This window comes from Tinamus guttatus, unplaced genomic scaffold (assembly GCF_059628265.1).
Source record: "Tinamus guttatus ecotype Peru unplaced genomic scaffold, ASM5962826v1 Tinamus_guttatus_pri_ptg000193l, whole genome shotgun sequence".
In the NCBI taxonomy this organism is placed as follows: Eukaryota; Metazoa; Chordata; class Aves; order Tinamiformes; family Tinamidae; genus Tinamus; species Tinamus guttatus.
The window spans coordinates 2118281-2140590 of NW_028288727.1; the positions used below are offsets into that span (position 1 = coordinate 2118281).

At 36.7% G+C, this 22310-nt stretch overlaps 1 protein-coding gene across 1 annotated transcript in view; it reads right to left on the bottom strand.

The window, feature by feature from the left end:
• Positions 1 to 232: 232 nt before the first annotated feature.
• Positions 233 to 22310, bottom strand: part of SEMA3A (semaphorin 3A) — a 158166-nt gene continuing 136088 nt past the window's right edge. Inside the window, exons 12-17 of the mRNA XM_010213041.2 lie at positions 19299 to 19390; positions 16836 to 16877; positions 12054 to 12211; positions 8122 to 8189; positions 2309 to 2451; positions 233 to 898 (exon numbers count right to left, since the gene is read on the bottom strand). Of these exons, the coding sequence (XP_010211343.2) occupies positions 443 to 898; positions 2309 to 2451; positions 8122 to 8189; positions 12054 to 12211; positions 16836 to 16877; positions 19299 to 19390 (959 nt within the window). The 3' untranslated portion in view covers positions 233 to 442. The remainder of the gene's footprint in view (positions 899 to 2308; positions 2452 to 8121; positions 8190 to 12053; positions 12212 to 16835; positions 16878 to 19298; positions 19391 to 22310) is intronic.

Genomic DNA, 22310 nt, shown 5'->3' on the forward strand with positions numbered 1-22310 from the left:
TGTCCAATCACATGTTTAGACGTTCATCAGCTTAATGAGTTCATGCAGTTTTATATATAAGTCTAGGAATGGTAGTGCTGATGATGAAAGGTGGCTTTTGTTTTTCCTTTAAGATGACGGCATGAAATACAGCTTTTTGTTTATATGAAAGCAAAACCTGCCTGTTGAACACTTGCAGAACTGTTTGAGCAGTAAGCTAGGTTCAGGTGACTTATCTCTTGAAACTCTGGTCGTTCTGGTCTTAGTCTTGGTGCAGAGAGGAAGAATTTACTAGGAAAGTTAGAAATCATTTTTTTTTAAACCTGGTGGAAATCGTTTGAGCTTTCCACTCTTGTAAACATCCACATAATGCCATGAAAAAGTTCATGTATATTGCATTTTTTTTCCAGTTATCTGTCTATACAAGTTTCTACTTGGATGAGGTTCCTAGAGGTAATGTAGCTCAGACACTCCGTGGTGCCCTCTCAAATTCATGGGTCCTCCTGTTCCTACCTTTTTTATTCTCTTGTAGGTGCTTCCACTTATTCGTATTCACCTGTGTATTGGAAGGCCTTTGCCGACGTTGTTTGCGGTCTCTTTTCCAAACCTGCTCACAGAACTCATCCATGGTGTTGAGGTTGGGGTGATTGATTAACTGCATGAAGTCTCTATACCAGATTTTTTGACTGGGGGTCATACTATTGGTGGCATCCTTGATCTTGGAGGCATCACCATCTTCTTCTTTATGGAGCAGCTCTTCCAGGTGATCAGTATCAATTACTTCCAGGGTCACTTTGAGCAGAGTTTGCATGAAACCATGCTCCACAGCATGACAAAAGTAAATACCAGAGTCTCTCCGTTGAAGACTTCGGAGCAATAAACCCTGTTCTGTCCGTATCATTCGATCATCCACTTTTATCTGTATTAGAAAAAAAGGAAACATTTAAAAAGTTAGCTTTTATCAATGTGCAGAATTATTCTTTCATCATATTAACTCCTCAGTACAGTTCCTTCCAGTCAATGAAATCTCTCCCCTCCCAAACAAACAAAAACTTCACAAATGGGCTGTGTTTTGCCAGTCATCTGTAGTTAGGGAAGGCTCTAGAAAAACTATTGATCTACTGCAAGGAATATTTTGCTCCTCAGTCCCTACTCAGTATTTGCTGGTAGATGATGCAAATGAGCAAATCAATGTACATCCATTTGGCTATACTACAAAGGACACTCTTGCCATGTTTTAGTCAAACTCAAATCACTACCTGGGGAAGGTGGGTTCTCTTCCTGAAATGTTCCTTACTGCAAAAACCTTTATGCATAGAAGTGTCCTCTGGACAAGTGGAAAGTTAACAAATAAATAACAAGGATTAAATCTCAAAATTTTAATATTCAACAAATAACTGTTCAAAGTATTATATTTTTTTCTGAATGAATCAACATCTAGGAATACATTTTCCTCCTCTAAATGCGTGTGAAGCTGTGGAGGAGAGGGGCAGACACCTCTTTGTTGCTCTCTCCATGAAGAAGTTGTCCGAAACAGTTTACTATTAATGTACTTAAAGCATATAACAAAAGTATACAAAGTTACTAATGTAAAAAAATAGCTAGTACTTGCTTTGGAAAAAAAGGCTTCAAAATACTTCAAAATACTTCAGTGTGATGAACAAGTTTTTGCTTTCTAATTTGGTGTCCCTACATACTAGAAAGCAGATTATTTTCTATCAAAAGACTGTGTGACCTAGCTTGACAAATGACTTGAGAACTTGGCTAAGTAATAGCATAAGAATGTTGGTGACAAGAGAAGGAGGAAAACAGAGTATCAGCCTAATGTAATACATGCAGGGAAAGTCAATTTTTACCTCTGTGAATATTGAAGCAAAATATGCACAATATGCACACAAGCTTTCATATCCTTTGGCTTCATACAGTTTCCAGTCTGTCATTCTGCCTCTTTGTCTTACCCGTAGTTAAGACTTACAGCATACAGTACATAAACATTCTGTTGTTTCTTTCAGATAAATAGTATAATAATAATAATGGAGTTAACCCCCTTCCCTCTCCCCCAGAAGAAAATTTTCATGTCTTTGAAATATTCGGATCCCAAAATAAGTCTTCCACGATGATTTTAGTGGAACTTTGGATAGTATGCCAGCTTTTGCTGATAATCTGCAAAGGGAAAATTGAGTATATCTGAATTGTTGATTCTCAGATATTGTTGAGATCTGAGGTGTATCTGAATGGAAGGGCAAACAGTGTTTTGCTGAAAAGAACTCAGATTCAAGTAATTTTCATAAAAAGGAGTAGATGCATTTTTTATTTTTTTCTACTCTACCTCTTCTTTGCGGTCATCATTTTGTTTCTGGAATTGCCAATAGACTACGGCACGCTGAGATTTTGGACTGCACTCTAGAAAAGTGCTGCTATTCTCTACTCCATAGATAATCTTTTCCTCCAGGGTCTGGCCACTTGGGTTATCTGTAAAGAAAGAAAGAAAAAATAAAAAAAAAAAAAAAAAGGAGAGAGAGAGTAAAACAATAGAAAGAATCAAAAAAGTCAGTAAACAAAAAAAATTAACGGCATTTCTTTCTTTTTTTTTAATTTAGAAATTGGGATGTGGAAGGTATTTTGCAGTCCAAAAAAATTACAGATTTTCCCAGATCATTATGTTTTTGGAATATCTCCATCAATATTCCTATACTTGTAGGTATTTTTAAGGTCGTGCATTTATATATTTAAATCTTAAAAGCTATTAACATCTCAATATGTGAAGTTAATGGTCTTCATTGTGATTTTCTTTGCAAACCACATTATTACTTATCAAGAAAGCATCTAGGATACGATAAGAGTTTTTAATAGGAAGGTATATGCAGTGAGAAAACTCACGGTGCAGTTGCAGAATGTCTATAATGATGCCTCCTGGGCTCTATGATTATAATACTTTAGAACAAAGTAATAAAACATGAAGCTATTTAAAAGCAGTATAATGTGTTTAGATTATATGGTATAGCAGTTTGCTGCTATATAAGCTGTTAATGACCAGGAATAATGTTTTTGAGGAAACAATCTTCAATTAATCATTTCCTCTCATACTGATATAATTTATGGAAATGTAATGAGGTTAATAAAACAGACATTATGGGAGGGGAAAATAAAGTTAAATAAATTACTTCCTTTTGTAACAACAATGCTTCAAGATATTCATCAACTTGCTGGAAATATCACATAACTATAGGACTTATATGGCATTTGATTCTTCTCCAATACCGCAGAGGCAGTAAGGCATCATATTTCAACTCTTCACCTTAGCTCTTTAAAATGTAGTTATGGATTTAAGTGGCAACAGTACAATAATCCTGGAGAATAGTTGTGGAGGAAGGGGTTGGTAAGCTGTTTAACACCATGTTGATCTCATGGGGTTTCCTGCCTCTTTTCCATTATTTGTCATTCTTTCCACTTTCTGCTTTTGATTTTTAGCACTGGAAGTCTTTCAGAAACCTGAATATGTTTTAACAGGAAAATGATGTCTATTAAAATCATCTCAGAGAACTCTTTTTCGAGGTTTGTTTGCCTTCACTATTCCTTTATTATATTGGCCATGTTGTTTAGCAAACACAGGCTGTTTGCTAGACTACTGAGCCAAAGGTAAAAATAAAATTGAGTTCCTGTTGACACAGCAATCATACGTCTTTTTATAATGACATTCAGTCCTGAAAGAAGATGGGAGGAGGGATGAGGATAAAACAGAAACATTTATCACTATTAGGCCCATTTCTCAATGAAGCATCAAATGGCCTATAAACACTAAACAAATAAGGAATGGGTTAGCTTGCTTTCCTCTGATAGATTGCAAACCTTTACAGCAAGCAAGTGGGGTGCTATATAAACAAGTAAATGAATCAACATATTCGTCATTCCTCAAAAACCACATCCCTACGAAGAATATCAATGCAGCTTTGTGCCAGGAAGGTGGGGAACATTAGAAGAATGAGTATGTCAGAAAGCAAAGCAGGAAGGTTGCCAAAGGTACCAGTGGAAAGGTTTGAGGTGGAGCCTGGGCCCATTTGTGTCAATAAAGCAGAGGAACTGGAAGTATGTAAAGGAGCAAACTGAATATGACTGGGAGTGATAATACAAAGACTGGGAATAGAAATGATTGATGATGACCATGGATCCAGACTGAACAGAGTGATCTGGGGCACTTTTTTGACTTAGGTGTCCTGAACATAATTCACACTGATCAGGCAGCAAATGACCTCATACGATCAACAAGAAACACTTCAAGAACTGACCTGGGATCCACAACAGAAAGTGCATGCAGGGCTGTGATACATTAGACAGACAGTAGGAAATGTTATACGAATGATATGACTGAAACTTCCCTTTTGTTTGTCTGGGACACATATGTTACTGTTTCAGCTACGTGCTTCTGTGAAACTGAGATTTACAGACTTTCCGGATAAAAGATGGAAACACAAGGATTTTACCCTTGAGTTGGAGGTCTTTTTCTGTCCCTCTCTCTCCCGCTCCATTAATTTTTCATTCGTGATCACAGAATGGCCTGGATTCAACAAGAGCAATCTGATAGTTTGGATGGCCTTGGCTTTGAATCCTCCTCTGGCACATCCTACATAACTGATTCAACTGTAGGTTAGTAATTTGGCACAGGTGTTTTGCAGCACTACTGAAAACAACACAGTCAAAGTGGATTTATACAGGAGAAGAACAAACAATGCTGGGTACTGGGCTCTTTAGATCCAAGAAGACAAACTTCTAGACTCCAAATATAATCGTAAAGGACAAATATAGATACTTATTTTAGGTTTAATTGTCCATGAGCGGTAGCATAATTTAAAGTATGCAGGGAGTTTCTGACAGAAATCTTAAATGTTTACAACATCTTGGGTACCAAAAAAGCTTGTCACAGTTTTCACAGAAATTATTTTGAAATTGGGTTCCTTGATGCCATTGTATTCTTCCAAGTGTTTTGTTGGGTCTGGTCCATAATATTCTAACCTGTTAGAAATCCCCATGGAAAGAAGCAGAAGTCCCCTTTAAATTTGTTCAGATCTAAACAATATAGTACAGGCAACAGCCATGCAATGAGAGGAGGATTTAAGAGACCCTTCAAATTCCATTTCCACAATGTAAAGTAGCAGAAGGCAGAACCAGAAATGAGTATAGTGTTCACATAATGTTGAGCACATGAAATACAAGAAAGTAAGCAGAGTGATGGCATAACGACAACATCAGAAAGAAGCTCTGGGAGTAGGGAGAGGCCTCAAGAGAAAGTAGGAGGAAGAATGAAAGTCTGAAAAGTCCAGGAGAGCAGCTGGGGAATTTGAAAACTACATCATGAAGCTGGTTATGAAATTCAGCCCAAAATGTCAACCTGAGAGCTGTAATTTGCAAAGTTAACTCAATTGCTGTATCAGCTTACTATCGTGATAAAGATCCTTTAAACATGTAATCTCTGACATAGCTGAAGAACTATGAGTGCCTAAGTAGTTATACCAAGACTGCTTCACAGATTCTCTCAAGACGGCTTCACAGATTCTCTTTATTCCATCTCTCTATACGACAAATTCAGAGCAATTCTGTGAGATCCCACCAGTGTTGATCACTGAAAAAAGTTGGCTATTCATTCACAAATTGTTCCAAAAAATAACTTGAGACTTTTTTGATAGTGATACCCTGAAAGGCTTAAAAAGAAATTTCTATTACCTGACAAAGGTGATCATGATTTTATATGGTATATTTTTGGTCATGTATTTATAGAGCTAAGAATCTTCATTTCCCTCTAATATTGTTTGGTAGTGAATTTATAGTATTTCCATATATTTGAATAAAAGGTCAAGTGATAGCGCTACCTACACCTCATTAAAAGGTGCTGATTCAGTTTGAGGCCTTGGCATTTTTCTGCAATGTCTTTACAAGTCAGATATACAATAACAGATCTTTCTTAGCTCGTATTTCTGTTGATTCACATGAAGAATCAATTGCCAGGTATTACAAAGGAATGTGTAGAAAGTAGAAAAAAAGATTGCTGGAGCACATTCTTGCCTATAAACACTCTCAATTTGGCACCTGATGTCCAGGAAATTACTAGTGATAACCAAAGGAAAAGTTCAGCGTGAGTTTGCATGGCCAGTTTATACAGCTGTCTGTGTAAAACATGATACATATTTCCCTATGCAAATGCCAAGTGAATGTAGTAATTTTACAAATTTAAAAGTCTGAATTAAGAGGAGGGGAAGATTTTCCTAAAACACGCTAAAGCATCATTGTGTAAAACACTCTGTCAGTGCATCCTTCAGGTCTAAAGCCTAGGACTATGTTCCTCTGGTACTTTTTGCAAGTTACCATTTTTTCTAATCACTGTCTTCATTTTGCCATTAAATAACATTTTTCCAAGTGGTTTCTCATCTCCTATTTCTCTGATTTGTGCCTTTAACAAAGTTGCAAAAGTAAAGAAGTCTCTGTTTAAGCTCCTTATGACAAAGCGTAGCGTATAACAGCTTTTTCATGATCTTGTGTTCTCATGATTGTCATGTAGCAAGTAACTAAAAAATACAAGTAAGTAATAAATGAAAGAACTGCACTGGATTATTCCCTCTCTTTTAGAGAGAAGGAGTTAATCTTACTTTCTTACTTTTCTTGTCTAGGAAGATAACCAATAGACCTATTGCCTCATAAAATACAGTTAGTAAATGGAAGGGAACATGAAAAACAAAAACAAAACAAAAACAGAACTGAGCCTGCGATAGCCCAAATCTTAATGGATGGCCTTAAGATGGAGATAGTAAGGTGAGCGCAATGTCCAAGGCATGTATCTTCTGATAACAAAGTTCACATCTAGAGCCTTTTGAAAATTTCATATTGGGGAACTGAAAATACCATATCAGCCCTAGTACTAGTTCTTGGATCATCTCATCTACATTGGGTAAAATACATAGAGAAGAAAACTAGCTAACTTTTGCTGCATATTTAATATAACTTTTTGCCAGCAAGCATTAGTAAACATAATGAAATTGAAGAATGAAACTGAAGACAACCTTGCTGCCAGTTCAAAATGACTACTTCACAAAGTTCTGCATTCCTGATTCACAAAATGTGCCAACTGCACATTGATCACAGTCCATTTATTCACATTTGCAAACCCTTCTCCTCTCCTAGTAACTTGTCCTGAGTCTGAGGATCATGATGTAGAAAAAGAAACAGCAGTAATGCTGGCTGTGGGGTTCAGGGGTTAAAAAGGAAGGTAGAGAAAACAGTGGTGGTGAAAAATACAGTGGCGAACAGCATGAGTTTGGACTATTTGTCATTTCTGCTATTAGAAGGAGTGGAAGACATGAGAGTTTTGAGACACTTCATTTTTTAGCCACATCTACTTTATGGACACCAGAAATCTGCCTGGTAGCTAACTATTATCATAGATGTAACTTAAACATGAGTAATCAGCTTTTTTTTCCAGCAGAGGGAAGTATTGCCTAAGTGTTCTGCTCAGTTAGGAGAAAATAGAAAAAAAAAAAAAAAAAAAATTTGTGCGTGAGGATCTGAAGAGGTTGGCAACAAACTGGTAACTGCGAGAATGAGAAGTCAGGTTTATCAGCCAAGAAGCCCAAAATTCCGGTCAGTACACTATGTGGAAATAACACAGTCAACGGAACCAAAAAGATGGCAAGGAAAATCCATTTTGAAAACACGAGACAGGTATATTCCTAGGAAAATGCTGATTCTAAGAAGCTGCTAGTGGGGCACCTACACTAATTGCCATGCCATGTTTAACCAGGGTGCTTAATTATGTGGTAGGTTATCATCCTATCAAATCTATATGAAGCAACACATAAACTGGTATGGCTGTTCTCTGACACAATATACCTAGAACGATGGGATGATATTATCAGGCAAGAGAAGAAAAAAAAAAAGTTTAAAAGGTTAAAATTGTTAACTTGAGAAAAAACATAAATGAGATTCTTTAAATCTGATCCAGGCTACTGTAAGCAACCAAAACTGGAATATCGTTCATCTTTCCTATATGTTAAGAAAAATCCCCTACCAAATGATTCATTTGCTTCCTGCTCTACTCATATATAGTGTGTAAGTTACGTTCAAATTGTTTTTACTTTGCTAATACTCACAACTTACCATGATGCTGCAGGTCTGAGCAGTGAGTAAGGGGGTCTCCATTTCGGATGTCCTGTCGCCTTGTACGCCTACAAATACCACATTTGGAAACTGTTAGAGACATTCTCCGTGGCCATACGTACATTTGACACGACTCAGGAGCAACAAAAGGAACATATTTAAAACTATATGGGTTATACGAATGCATCTAAACAGCACTATGAAGGAAATTATTTTGTTACCATATTCTGTGCATTATCACAGTTCATGATATCAGCCTTTACAGTTATAATACATGTCTCTGTTGCACTGAGCTTATGAACTTCAGCTTTGCTGGTGACATTGATCAGAGCAGACTTCATTCATAGTAGGGTCAACTAAGGCATCAAACCATAACAATACATACAGTTTAACATGCACCAAAAATATAAATAGGATGAAACTTTTCTGCAAGCACAGAATACTTAAAATTTAATAGCAGTTTTACTTGAAATGAAAGTTTAAGATGGACATGTCTAAAAGGAAACCAGGATTATATTTTCTACATTTATTCCATCTTTTGTAGGTTGATTCTAGTTCTGGTTCTAGTTTTTATTGCATAACCACTTAATATATTTATTCTTTCCCCGGCTTGATCTGCTCTTTTTTTTTTTCTGGAGAACATATTGATTTGTGCTAAAATGTTGTATTTCAAAAAGAAAAAGAGAGAGGGAGAGAGGGAGAAAGAAAAAGCCTTTTTATACTGTCTTATTTTGCATTTACTGTTCTGTTTTTGTCTTCTCCTTTTTTTATTCAAATAGCTGTGACTCAAAATTCAACTGAGCCACAGAAAACAGTTTCATACTAAAAAAAAAAAAAGGAGAAAAGAAAGGAACAAGGCAAACAAAGCTGTGTTTCAAGTGTGAGCACTTTACTTTAGGAATCAGAGAAAGCCTGAGGGCTTGCAAAACTAGAGGAGAACAAAGAGGATTAGGCTGCTGCACAGTGCTGTGATTTCAGCTTACTGCATCCAGCAACGGATATGCAGAAGTCAAGTAGCCTTGTAAAAAGCACTGATGGTCCCTCCCTTGTGACAAGAGCCCACATTTTTAAGGAGCTATTGTTCTGCAGCACAGAGAGCAGCTCTCTTCTGGTCACCAGCCCTATTTGCAAGCTCTGAGTAAGAGCCCAGCATCAGCACATGGGAAGAGTTCTCACAGGGGCACCAGCCCACTTCTGCGCATGGAAACATTTTAACCTTCTAGGTTTTTTTTTTTTTTTTTTTTTTCACTGAATACTACTGAAGTGTTATCTCTGAAGTTATTTATGTGAAATGTCACACCGCTTTTACCAAAAAACATTTTAAAAATATATAATGGAAAGCGTGAATTTTTTATATCTTTCTGAATAAAAACTTCACAAAAATTATCCCTGTATAACAGGACACCTTAACATGCTGTATTAAGAAGCAATACGTTGTTGATTGATATATGATTCAAAAATATGCACTGATCCTAATATCAGAGGTCATGTTTATCTTCCTCATTTTCAACAAATAAAAATACATCCAAGACATAAAGGAGAATAAATACAGTATTTTATTACTCCCTCCCTAAATTTCAAAGGGCAGCATATTTATAGGATACTATTTGTAGGAAAGAAGCTTGTGGAAAGACTCATATTACTGTCAGTGGACCTGGGAGGAGATGTTTAGTTAGAATCTCAGGAAAATGTCGCACATATCAGCCTTGTATCAACATGATGATCCATGAAATATGAGCCAGAACACATCTGCATGGGGCAGAGTTAAGTGGTCACACTGCAGGCATTCTCAACTGTCATTTAGACTTCTTAAATACACAAAGAGAGAAAAGCAAATTAAAATCATGGCTCATAAAAGCTCCCTTAAAAAAAAGGGAGGGGTGGAGGGAGCAGTATTAGTAAAGCATCTGCACAAGTGCCTCAGGACTCGACTTCCCAATATTTCTGAAGCCTTAAACTACAGGGATGCTATATTAGGAAAATGTTGACATTGAAGCCTTTTCCAGCAGTGCCGATTTTGTCACAGATGGATTCAAGGCTGGCTGCAGAAAAGGGGGGAGAGCAGGTAGCAGACAAACAGCAGATCCCTCCTCTGCTACCAGAGCCTTTTCCTGATGCTGCTGCCAAGGCAGAAGTGGAGTGGGGTAGGACCGTGTTGTTTTGTGCATGCCGTGTTGGGATCCCAGCCTTCTTTCATGCTGGCCTCAAGAAGTGGGAATTCTGCACCCCTAGGTTTTCCTGTAGCTCTGCTGCTTGTTAGCCCAAGTCTTTTCCCTGTCCTCCCATCCCAATTGGAAGGCTACTTTGCGCTTCTGATGACAGCAGGCAGCTGGGCCTGCTGCTGATGACAAAAAGGTGAAGAGAGGGAGAAGAAAAACAGAGCACCCTATTCCTTGCATCCAAGTAAGCAGGTGAATGACAGGATTTTGCTATCTGTGGGTCCTGAGATGTGCTGGGAATAGGAATAGCGCTAGCAAATGGGAAAAAAAGAGGAGGCTCAGAGTACTTGGGGAAGAGCAGAGTGATTCAGCAATTCCTGTCCTCCTTCCTTGACTCAAGAGATCGCACAACCATGCTGCCTTCCAGCCTGGAGCTGATGAGCCTCTCAGGCCCTCAGCGTTCCCTCTCCTCTCCTTCCTTGCCTTCCTCCAGAGAAATTGCTCTGCTCCTACCATAAATTTGAATTTAGTCAATGCAGGTGACAAAACCCAACCAGTGCTTTTTCTGGAATGGATTCAGTTTCTCCATTATGTTCCATAAACATAAGAGAGAAACTTTTTTGTTTCTCCAAAACAAACAAAAAACAATTAAACATTTTTTTCAAACACGGCAATGCAAAAGCTGACACTTTAATCCTCTCCATATGAAAAATTTATGACACAAATACCACTTTTCATCCTCCAACATGTTTTCCCCCCTCCAACAACCAATCCAGATCTGGAATTTGGAGTCCTAACATTCCCAACTAAGCATTTGTTAACATTAATTTTAAGATAGAGGCTCCTTAATGCATATAAATTCTTTGGTTCTGCATAGGTGTAAGATGTTTGACATATTTGCTTTGACATGATTTCTCTCTGAACATTTTTTCATCATTTGCTTGACCAATACATCAAGGGAAAGACTCTCAGCACTATGCCAGTAGTATTCTTATTTGCAAGCATTTACTAATTCGGCTATTACTCATTTCTACTTTAGTAATGAACAGCAGGTTGTAAAGAGCAAGAATTTCTGAGACTAAAGAAGGCAAAGGAAATATGATTTTAAATCTTCAAACCAGGCAACTTGGACTTGTAAATTCTTATAAAAAATACATTTTTTACTTGTAGAATCTGTTTTCCCTTAACCTTTACATTGCAAAGCTTTTAACATCAGAGCAGAGTGAATGTAAAATCGTTATCGTTGTGATCTGGTAGCATTTACACACACATCAACACATATAAATGATACTTTTAAATAATAACAATCATGCTATATATCACTAAGTAACACCTTTTCATTCATGTTCAAACACTTTATAGGTATTTCTGTATGCTGGAACTCATGAAAATGTGAGATAAGCTAGTTGGAAGGAGAGTACATTTTAAAATATATTTTTAATAGCATCTCCCTTTCTCACATTAGACAAAAAAATGTTTTTTTTCTTGCTCCAATTTACTAGGAAATAAAAAATTATGAGTACATTTCAGAGACAACGGTTTTCCAAATGTTTTTTCTACAGCAGCCTTTCAAGCCAATCCAAGGAGTAGCAGTGTTCACTTTAAATCAACCAGGACTTCACACAGCTCATATCTCCCACAATTATGTTTTCTTTGGAATAGGAAGGGCTCTTGTTAACTGTCCCATGCAAAATCTCCAAAGCCCTCTGGTCATATTAAGACCATCAGTTAAAACAAATAGCGAGGCAGGCAGACAGGCGAAACTGCCCCTACCTCTTAGCAGTGGGGAAGTAACGTGAGCAGGAGGAGCCGTCCCAGGCACAGTAAGGGTCTCTTGCAAGGCAACACTCGGCACATGCTTTTCCATACACATCACAGCGGTGCAAAGGAAGCTGTGAAACTCCGGTGGCTGAGCCAATGTAGAGCTGTTGCTGTTATAAAAGTAAAATAAATAAATAAATATTTACATAAAATAGTACTTTATTATTATTATTATTTCAGACAGAAATTAGTTATTTCAGACAGATGCTGAGATATTTTAGCTTGGAAGTACTGACATAGTCCTTTGTGTATCGGTATTTTTTGATGCTTTATGTTATTTTCTACAGTCCACTTCCCTAACTGAACATGGTTTCTTTGATTTTGGAGAAAAGCCCTGTGTTTAGTGGAAGATGCAATTCAAAGAAGAGGATCTGATGAAGGGAAATAAAGTTTAAAAATCAAGTTTATGTGGTCCATCTGGTTAGCGAGTCCCAAAAGGGGCATGAGGAAAGTGAACTACCTACCCATGTGAAAATCATAAAAGAGCTATTTCAGCTCAGCACTAATTCACAAAGAAAATAAGTCCAAGTGTTGTAATTAAACACAATTCCCCCTGAGACATAAAACTAGGAGAACACAAAATAAATATATAAACAAAAAGATAAATGGCATAATCTAACAGTTTTGAAAACACTTAAACTTAGCAATCAAAAGCTTGAATTTTGTTATCCAGCACTTTTTCTTTTTAAGGTCTATCCGTAAGCAGACCTACCACAAAAATGCAAAACTGTATTCACTTCAGTAAACATAGGGCTGATGTGAAAAGTAGGATTTGAAGAATATTTATCAAAAAGTGATGTCTTGGAGGCACCACTCACAGGAAATTCAAGGATGCAAGCTGGCTGAAGTCACCAGTCTCCTGGAAATGACAAACCGGGATACCAGGAGATAGCAAATCCTAAAGTTCTTGTGAAAGGTGCCGCATTCATTTCGTTCAGAGACAGCAACTTGGCAGTTTATATAGACATATTAATTACAACAGAAACATCCTTGGCCTTTATATAAACAACAGGCATTTCTCAAGAAAAAAAAAAAAAAGAGACAAAAAAGGACAAAAGAAAATTCACCATAAATTGCAAACTAAGCCCTATCTAAGCAGCTGCTTCCGTCTATTACAGCGCCTTAGTCAGACTGTAAAACCACATTCTCTTGGCAAAAGTCTCTGACCACACAGAGCTCTATGCAAAGCCTTAATTGCATGTAATAGTCCCCAGCTAGTGTTGTATCCCTGCGAACCAAATGGAAGGCGTCAAGCACGATAGGCAGGTTCTCCCTAACTTAAGACACTTAATGACACCCCAGCTTAGGGCTATATTCTGGTGTAAAACAGCAGTACTTCAAATCTTAGGTGACCTAACCATTTCTCAAGAGATGCCTTTTCTCTTTACTGATTATAGAGGAAGCAAAGGTCAAATTAGAGCTTCAGTTAAGTATCTGAAATGTCCAGATGGTATTGATCTGGGTCCTAGGTAATTGGCGCATTGATATATATATATATGTGTGTAGCAATGTGTGCTGCAGCTAATATAAAAATCAACGCAGAGTATGCATATAGGAAAATAAAGAAGTATAGCGTAATTGTTTCCTAGGCACCACTGTAACCAGTTTCATTTTGTCAAAAATAAAACCCTCCCTGATTTCTAACAAATGTCTTTAGAGCTTTAGAATTAGGGAATGACCAGAAGATAAGGCAGAAAAAAAAAAAAAAAAAAAAAAAAAAAAAAAAAGAGGCCAGAATAGGGTTACTTAAAGACTCTATTCCTTGTACATAAGTTCATAAAGTTCGGTCCATGTGTTTCAGGGTTTCAGGTGCTACACAGCCTAGAGGCTGCCCTGTGTGCTGCTCTTCTGATCATGCTTTTGGACTCCAGCTGGTGATCATTATTTTGGACACTAATAATACATAAATCCAGTCAGAATGAAACTTAAAAAGTAGTAATGGAATGATTTGCATCAATGGTTTGACCTTACTTTGGCAGAGTCAAACTGCCTTTTGGGCAAAGGCTCTCCCAAGAGGTTTTTAATTTAATAAATCAGTTGATTATCAGATCAAACCAAAGCCAAAAAAAAAAAAAAGTTTTCTAAAAATTTTTGCTTAAGTATCTGAACTATAGAAAAGAGCAAGTTTGCAGCAATCAGGTGGTCTCTGTTAGCCACATGACTTTGCCCTAAAAGCAGTATTTCCCTAGCACTTACAGAAAGCAATAAGAGAGTTTCTGTTTGCAATCAAAACAAACAAACAAAAACAACCAAAAAAAAAAAAAAGAGAGAGAGAGGTGAAAAAAGAAATGCTTAAAAAGAATTATTTAGGCAGAATTTTCAAAGGAACTTTAGCAAATGCTTCCTTAAACTCCTTTTTATTGAAGACCACAGTACACATGTTGAAAGATAACTGTCTATTTGGTTTTGAAAGCCAGGCATGAATTTAAGGCCATGTTTTTAAGTCAAGAAGCAAATTCTGAAGCCTCACATGAGAGGCTCTAAGAGCAGTGTGGGTCCCCCAGAACTGTGACTTTTAAGTGGCTGCAGACTATTACAGAGGCTCAAGGGTGCTGCCCTTGGAAGTCTGTAACGATGCTCCCTAAGCTTAAGCCTCATTCAGATTATAATGCTAAAATGGATCTAGGGCTCTAAGCATCGCTGGGAGGAATACGCTGCTTCAGCAAGAAAATATAATTCCTGTGAGTTAAAGATGTCAGAGTTCAAAATTAATGTATCAACACTTAGTTTTAATTTGCACATAAAGTCCTTGCTAGAAGTAACTCTTGCTCAAGGGTCAGATAGTTAGGGCCATAGTTATACAGAGGGGCATAACTCTCCCAAAGTAAGGAGACCCCCGTTCTTCCCCCATACAAGTGCTTTTATATTTGGATGTAATATTTGCTAGTGAAAGAATAAAGTGATTTCGTTGGAAATATTAAATAGAACATGCTGATTTTATTGTTTACATTCCATGTTCCTGCTTTGATCAACACATAGAATGGTGCTGTTTTTATGAAAACCCTCTGCTTATCAGAATGAGTAAAGTGTCTGAATTGTAAAACGACAGTACTTTTAACCATAAATATAAAATGGAAACATGTTGCCAAAGACTTATTTGATGGACAGACAGTGCCAAAAGCTTGTCACACTGTATCATGATTCTGTCACTTTTCGCCTGAGGCTGGTTGATTTTTCATGAGCTTAACTTTGCTTGAATAACTAACATTCTATGCTCTTTTTAGCTTTAGACAATTTTAATATTGTAAATTTGTTTTCAAAAGGCTCAGGGAAAACTGTAATCTCTCTTGAATAAATAAAGATGCTTTGAAGAAGAGGTTGTACTAAAATGCATGGCCCATTATCAAATGTGATCAGCTGCTTTAAAGGAATGTACTTACAAAAATAAGCCAAAGCAGAGCATTTTGGTATGATGTGAACATATATACAACTTGACAGGTTTGTTTTTAAATATCTCATTGTTCAATACTATATTTTTTGGTCCTGCCATTTTCATTTTTTTTTTCGCTGATAAACTATGTCAGAAAAGTCACCCCAAACAGAATGTTTTCTGTCAAATACATGAATGCTTTCAGACAACTTTTATATATACAATGAATTTCTAGTTAAATGTGAAACATTTCAAACAGCATTTTGGGCTCTGTCCATTACAGAACAAATTTAACTCTTACTCAATAATGTATAGAATGAGGTAGATGAATCTTTTTAGAAGACACACCTCCTACTACTACTACTGTAGGACTGGTGCACCCAGTCCTATAAAACGTCTTCTGTAGTGACAGTGACATTACTGGAATAAAATGAGTGTGAACAAGGTGCTAGTATTTCCAAAATTAGCCTACAAATCACACAAAGCTGAGAAAACTGGAAGCACCTAGTTCAAAAAGACTAATTCCCCCAAGCTTCCACGCCATCTTGTTGCTCAGAATTTCATTGATATAATCTTCTATCAATGATTTGAATTCCCTTTTTTGCAACCACCCAAATATCTGCAAGTATAGAAAAGGTATTTCCTTCAGCTTCTTCCATGACACTCTCTGAATATCCTTTGATGAGAAGGCAGTCACGCCTCTCAGGAATGTACAGAGCTCCCTTGTGTCTTTCTTAGTGCCCCTGCCCATCTGCACACTGAGATGCTTTGCAGCCTGACAAGTCTTGGTTTATTTTGTGTTTGCTCATAGAGCCGTTCAGTACTTCGTGCATCCTAAAGATTATTCTGTACTTACTGAAGCTCTACTAAATCATCTCAAGGTGGTAGGGCCACAGCTGGGTTAGATAATAATCTTCTGGTGACCCCTTCCTTCACTAATACTTCTGTGCCTGACTAGAGTCAGAGCCCTGTCACTTGAACTGAATTTCCTTTTACAGAACGTGGTACTAATCCCACAAGGAATAGAACTAGTCCCACTAGAGTGAGGGACCAAATTTAGACACTTTTTAAAAAATAGTTTCTTTGTCAAAGAAACATTCAGTAATGTCATTTTTTTTTTCTTGAGAGCCTCCAGACGGCTGGTTGGTTTGTGTTTAGTTTCCACCTTACTAGTAAAACACAAACTAGACTTTTCCTTTTCCCTCTGCATGTCACATTTTCCTGAGAAACTACTGATGTTTATATAACGGGATGGGATGCTGCTGCTGTAATTAATATGTCTTTACCAACTGCCAAGTTACTGTCTCTTAAAAACAGAAGCCAATAAATACTTAAAGGTGATTTAAAGTTTGTGCATACAGTACCTGTTTTGTGGAAATCTTCATTGCTGAAATAACAGTGGGCTCCTAGGGAAAAAAAAAAAGAATTAAAATATAAAATAAGCCCCCAAAACATAAGTTCTATTGAAATGCTATTTGCTTGCTTAGAAAGCCTGAAATTAAGCTAGATATTCTTTAGCAATGTGAGTTCTTGTTTTCACTCCTTTTAGAGTGAAATATTTTATAAGAGAATTAGAATCCTGTGGATGTTCGACTGCATCATTAAGTGCTACACCGACTGCAGACATACAATTTCCCATGTAGTTTGCAATTTCACAATGAATACTCTTTGTCACTAGTTTCACTGTCTGAAATTAATATTAGAACTAACTTTAAAGAATCACCCCAAAACTATGAGGATAATAATAGCTATACCAAAATACATAGATATGGTATATTATGAGTGATAGAATGAAAACAACACACCTCAACCGTATTAAGGGAAAAAAATCCTGACAATTTTTATTCACAAGAACAAACTCTAATCACAGCTCTAATCTTGTTGACTGGACCGCAATATTTTCATACAAAAAATTACTCATATTTGAAGAATGGGGAATCAAAGCAAGCAATATTTTTTTACACTCCGGAATATCCATTATTTAATCAACCATGTGGGTCAGTAGAAGAGTTAGTGTTCTCTTAACTAAATTTCTAACCTTAATTATACTGATCTATAACAAGCAGATACTAAACAAATACCTACTTTCCTAGATAAAAGACTGTAGTCCATATTTAACATAATAAATGCACTGAGACTTGATTAGAAGGCTGTTATTTACATTTATTTTCAGTTCCAGCTGTTTGAATGGGAAGTAGAAAATGCATCATTTGATTACAAAATTCTTCAAGTCAAATCTTCAACTACACTGAATCTAAAAGTCTACTATTGATCCCATACATCATATTTTGGGCTATGTACATGAATAAAGTTCGTACTGAGTAGCTTTTAACTGTTGATCCTTAGAGAATCTGATATGGGTCAGTGAATGTTAAGGATGTGGACCTGCCTCTACAAATGGGTTAACAGACTTTGTTTTAGAAAGCATCAATTAAGTGTAACATTTGAATAGAAGTTGAACTCATTCATTTGTTTGCTCAGCTGTTCAGAGAAATTTTGCATAAATGGGGTTAAAAGAGGTATTTGTTATCAATGTAAAAGATATGAGGGAATTTTAGTTTAGTGGAATTATAAATGAAAACCATTGTTCTCAGCACAAAGCAATTAAGGCATTAAAATATATTCCTTAACACGGAGATAGGCTCTTTTGTGACCAGGGAAAACTCACATTTAGTTAAGATACATTTAAAATGTATTGCAAATTCCTACTAAAAGATCCGTATCTTAAGCACACAAATTCTGTTCATTCTACTGATGTACAGTAATGACTTCTTTAAGGCTTAAATGAATGCCAAAGGAGATAGATAAAGAAGCTTTTGAATATATCAGAACACCATAATCCTTTTGTGTAATAAATAAATACACAAGTGAAATGAAATCCCAAATCTGAGTTTGTCATTAAGCCTATGTCTTCTGTAAAGCCTTTCTGGGGAAAACAAAACAACAGAAAAAAAAAACGTTTTATTTCATTTATTTTTTATCTTTCTTTCCCTTTTAGATTTTTCTGCTCTCTTTTAGTTTGGCACTTCTACTTTATTTAGGAAAGAGACTCATACATTATCAATGATTGCTAAATTACCGTGCGTTAATGTAACAACTTTTGCATGTGTAATAAAGAAAAAGGTGAGAGTCACAAATTACTTGTCTCATTTTTTCCTTATAGCTTCTACTTTATTTTTCTGTTAAAGCAACAACAACAACAACAATTTCTGCCCTCAGAAAAGCCATTCATCATTAAAACAGGAACTCTTGTCTCTGGGCTCAAAACAGCGGCCCCTGTAAGAAATCTATTCAATACTGGTACTGCTAGAGGCAAGACCGCCCATTAGAACAATAACAATAATAATAATAACACTCATAAAAACAAAAGTAAAATCTGAAATTGCTGGGCATAAGAAAACTTTTCTGAACAGTGTTTTTCCTCAGACAGCATCCTAGAGTGATGTTATGCTGATAATCTGAATAGTGTCAAGACTTTATGTGCCTCTAAAATTTTTGTACTGCATGTCTGTGCAGGAGAAAATAGACATTATTCCACTACTTGCACATATTCATATTTAACTGTAGCATGAAACGCCTACAGGATCCACAGGTACTAATTTATTTTTAACCACAAAGCGAGAGCCCAGAATGCTATTTCTTTATCAATAACCTCCAGCTAGCACAGAAAGTTTCAAGGTTTATTTTGACTAGTGTCTGGGTCTCTAAGTGACAAGCTAATTAGAGGGGCATGCCAGGCTGGTCCTTGGCTAGACTACAAGAAGTTCCCTTTGCAGCTGTCCACAGCCAAATCCACAACCTGACACTTGAAATTCAGCTGCACTTACCCGAAAGACTGTCATTTCTTCCAGCAAGACTTCCTCTAAGTCATGCCAAGTCTCCTTAGGAATTGAAACCACTTTAAGAACTGTTCCAATATCTTGGGAAAAAAAAAAAAGTATTTTTTCAGGTTTCTAATAAGCAAATCTCTATTTCAGAGTAGCCAGAGATCTCGGTATCTTGTAATATGCAATTATTTCACATGTAAAGATTAGGAAACTATGTATCACTCAGCACAAGTCATTCAAAATATCAGCTGATATTTAAAATAATCTAGAAAAATACAGACTTTCACCAGGACATTTCACTGAAATCTTTTAATTATCAAAACTCAACAAAGGCAACCGGAAGAGAAATATTACTTCAGCAGTTAGAGAAAGAACAGGACTTAGATATTATTTAAGTGACAAAATAAAATGTCAGATGTTTCAGTGACTAAACTGAAGAAGGAAAGGCAGCCATTTACCCAGCCACTTTTATTGTCCATTTTGAAGCATGAATTTCTCGCTCTCATGTTAAAATGCATGTGAAAATGTTAGAAGGTTCAGGATGGATACAGAATCATCCAGTGAATGTTGTTAGACAGATGAAGCTGTTGCATCTCTTAAGTGCATGCGATCTTCCCTGTGTCAAACAAAGTATCTAAGATGTATATACCCCTTAAAACCCCTATATTTCTATATGTTAGATTATAGTCTCCACTGAGGGGTAAGAAGCACTACAACATGTATCTTCTGCTTAGAAATAGGCGTGTGACAGTATTTTAGCACTTTATCCTTTCACATTAACGGGAGTTTTAAAATTGGTTATTAACATTAACAAGCTCAATGAGCAGAATTTCAGACTTTATTTTTTATACATGTTTTGTGACTTAAGACCATCTCTGTTTTAAAACTTCTGTGCCTGTGATATATTTATTTGTTTCCATAAAATTTTTTTGGGGGGTGGGGCCAAGATGGGGTGGGGAGAAAAGGAAAATACATCATTCCTACATTGCTAAACCTCACTGCAGACTCCCTGAAATGGGAACCACTCTGGATGCAATTTTTCTTTCTAATCAGCTAAGTGTAATGCCATGAAAACATATCATAGATGTAACAGCCACATCCTTGAGGAGGTTTTGTGTTGTACACTTAGTATCATTAATAGTTTAGGAAAATATAAAGTATTTAAAAATGAATAAAAGTATCAAAGTAATAGAACTAACTATAAAGATTTTGTTCTCATAACAAGCGTTTAAAGTTTTACTCTCAAAACAAGCACTTAAGTATAATTTCCCATATTCAATACGGGAAATATTGCAACTATTGAAACACTGAAAATATTTAATGCAAGAAGTAGCCAGAACACTACAGAAAAAAATGCAGTATAAACTTGAAAATGACCAAAAATGACAAAAGAAAAGAAAAATCCACATTTCTACAACAGCATAATTCAGAACAGATAATGTTAATGTTCATTATAAAAATATAGATGCATTTCCTTATTTATCTTGAGACCAATTTGATGACTGTGGTTTTGAGGAAAATACACTATAAGAGCCATAAGAAATACCTTGATCTAATAAAAATAATAGTTTAGCAATATATCATGCCTATATTATGCATTGGACTGTGCCTGTCACCAGTCCCAGGCCATCAGTGTTGCATTGCAGAAATATAGGTGGAGTTTTGATAAAACAAAGCAAGTGAAGTTGTAGAATCTGTGTGGGGCAGTGGGTATAAAAAACCTCTTTGTTTTAAGGAGATCCTACAACTACTCTAGTTGCTTAGTGCTAAAGAAAGCTGCTGAGGTCAAAGTTACAATTTGTTAATCACTGTGGCCTCTAATGAGGTCGGAGGTACCAAAGTGGAGCTTTATCAGAGTTCTAGATCAAGTTTTACAGAGCAATATTTCAAACAGTTTCACACAAATGGCTTACTACTTCTCCTGTAGGATCAATAGGCTCCAGTAAGTAAGATAAGATTACTGTTATTAATTTGCTTTACTGACAGATGTACCTTGACTGTGCCAAATGAGCCCAAACAGCAGACACTAAGGATATGCACTAAGTGGATATTTTAGATGCTGTTCTTTCTCATATATTTTCCAGCATTCCTGTATGATTTCATTTGAGAAGTACCTAAGCATTCTAGTACAACCACAGTAGGAAAGAAACTGCTTGGTGAAAGATTTCACCCACAGGAAAGGAAAATGAGACCACACTAGATGAGCTATTAATTATGCTGTGCTCAATTATCATCATCATAAAAAAAAAAAAAAGTGTTTCCTTAACATATTGAAGTTCAGCGGCATGTGGGAATAAAGTAGGTCACTGCAATAGAGATGGGAAAATAGAAGTGTATCTAATCTGGTGGGACGGACCTGCCCTGAAAAATTCAGTCATACCCCAAAGGGCTAAATTCTGGCTTTGCAACAAGTCTTGGTCAATAAATAGGAAAACTAGACTGCAACAAGAGCCCCTAATCTCCCCAGTTTGTGCTCTGTTTGGGGAAAATGCCATTTGCCCAGATTGTGTATCTGTTTCCTTCCCTGCTACTTCTACTTTGAGCAGGGGTGGTTTGTGGCAGGGGTCCTTCATGCTGCCTCCTCTCCCTTTGCGGCAGCGTGCGAGATGCCCTTCCTTATTCTGAAAATTGCCATAAGAGGAATGAGGTCAGAACACTGGGGTGCAGTTTTGGTCTCCCCGTGCCCAGGTCTGGGTGTCCCAGCTGAGACGCCAGTCCCATGAGGAGGTAACCTTCTGCTGGAAAAAAGAGCAGTTTCTGTTTGCAAGTGAAATGTTGTGAGAAAAAACAACACTCTACACTTATGAAGCTGTGCTTTTTGGTGCTGAAATCTTTTTTTGGCAAGTGCAAGTAATAACATTTCAATACTTTTCTTACAGTCCTTGGGCGCAAATAGCAGCAGTGTTGGATGGGATCCAGAGCACTTACCATGTGCCTGAATTTTACATGTTTAGTGAATTAAATGAGTGTTCCTAGTCCTCAACACAAAGGTAGGAGCTAGATACCACTGAA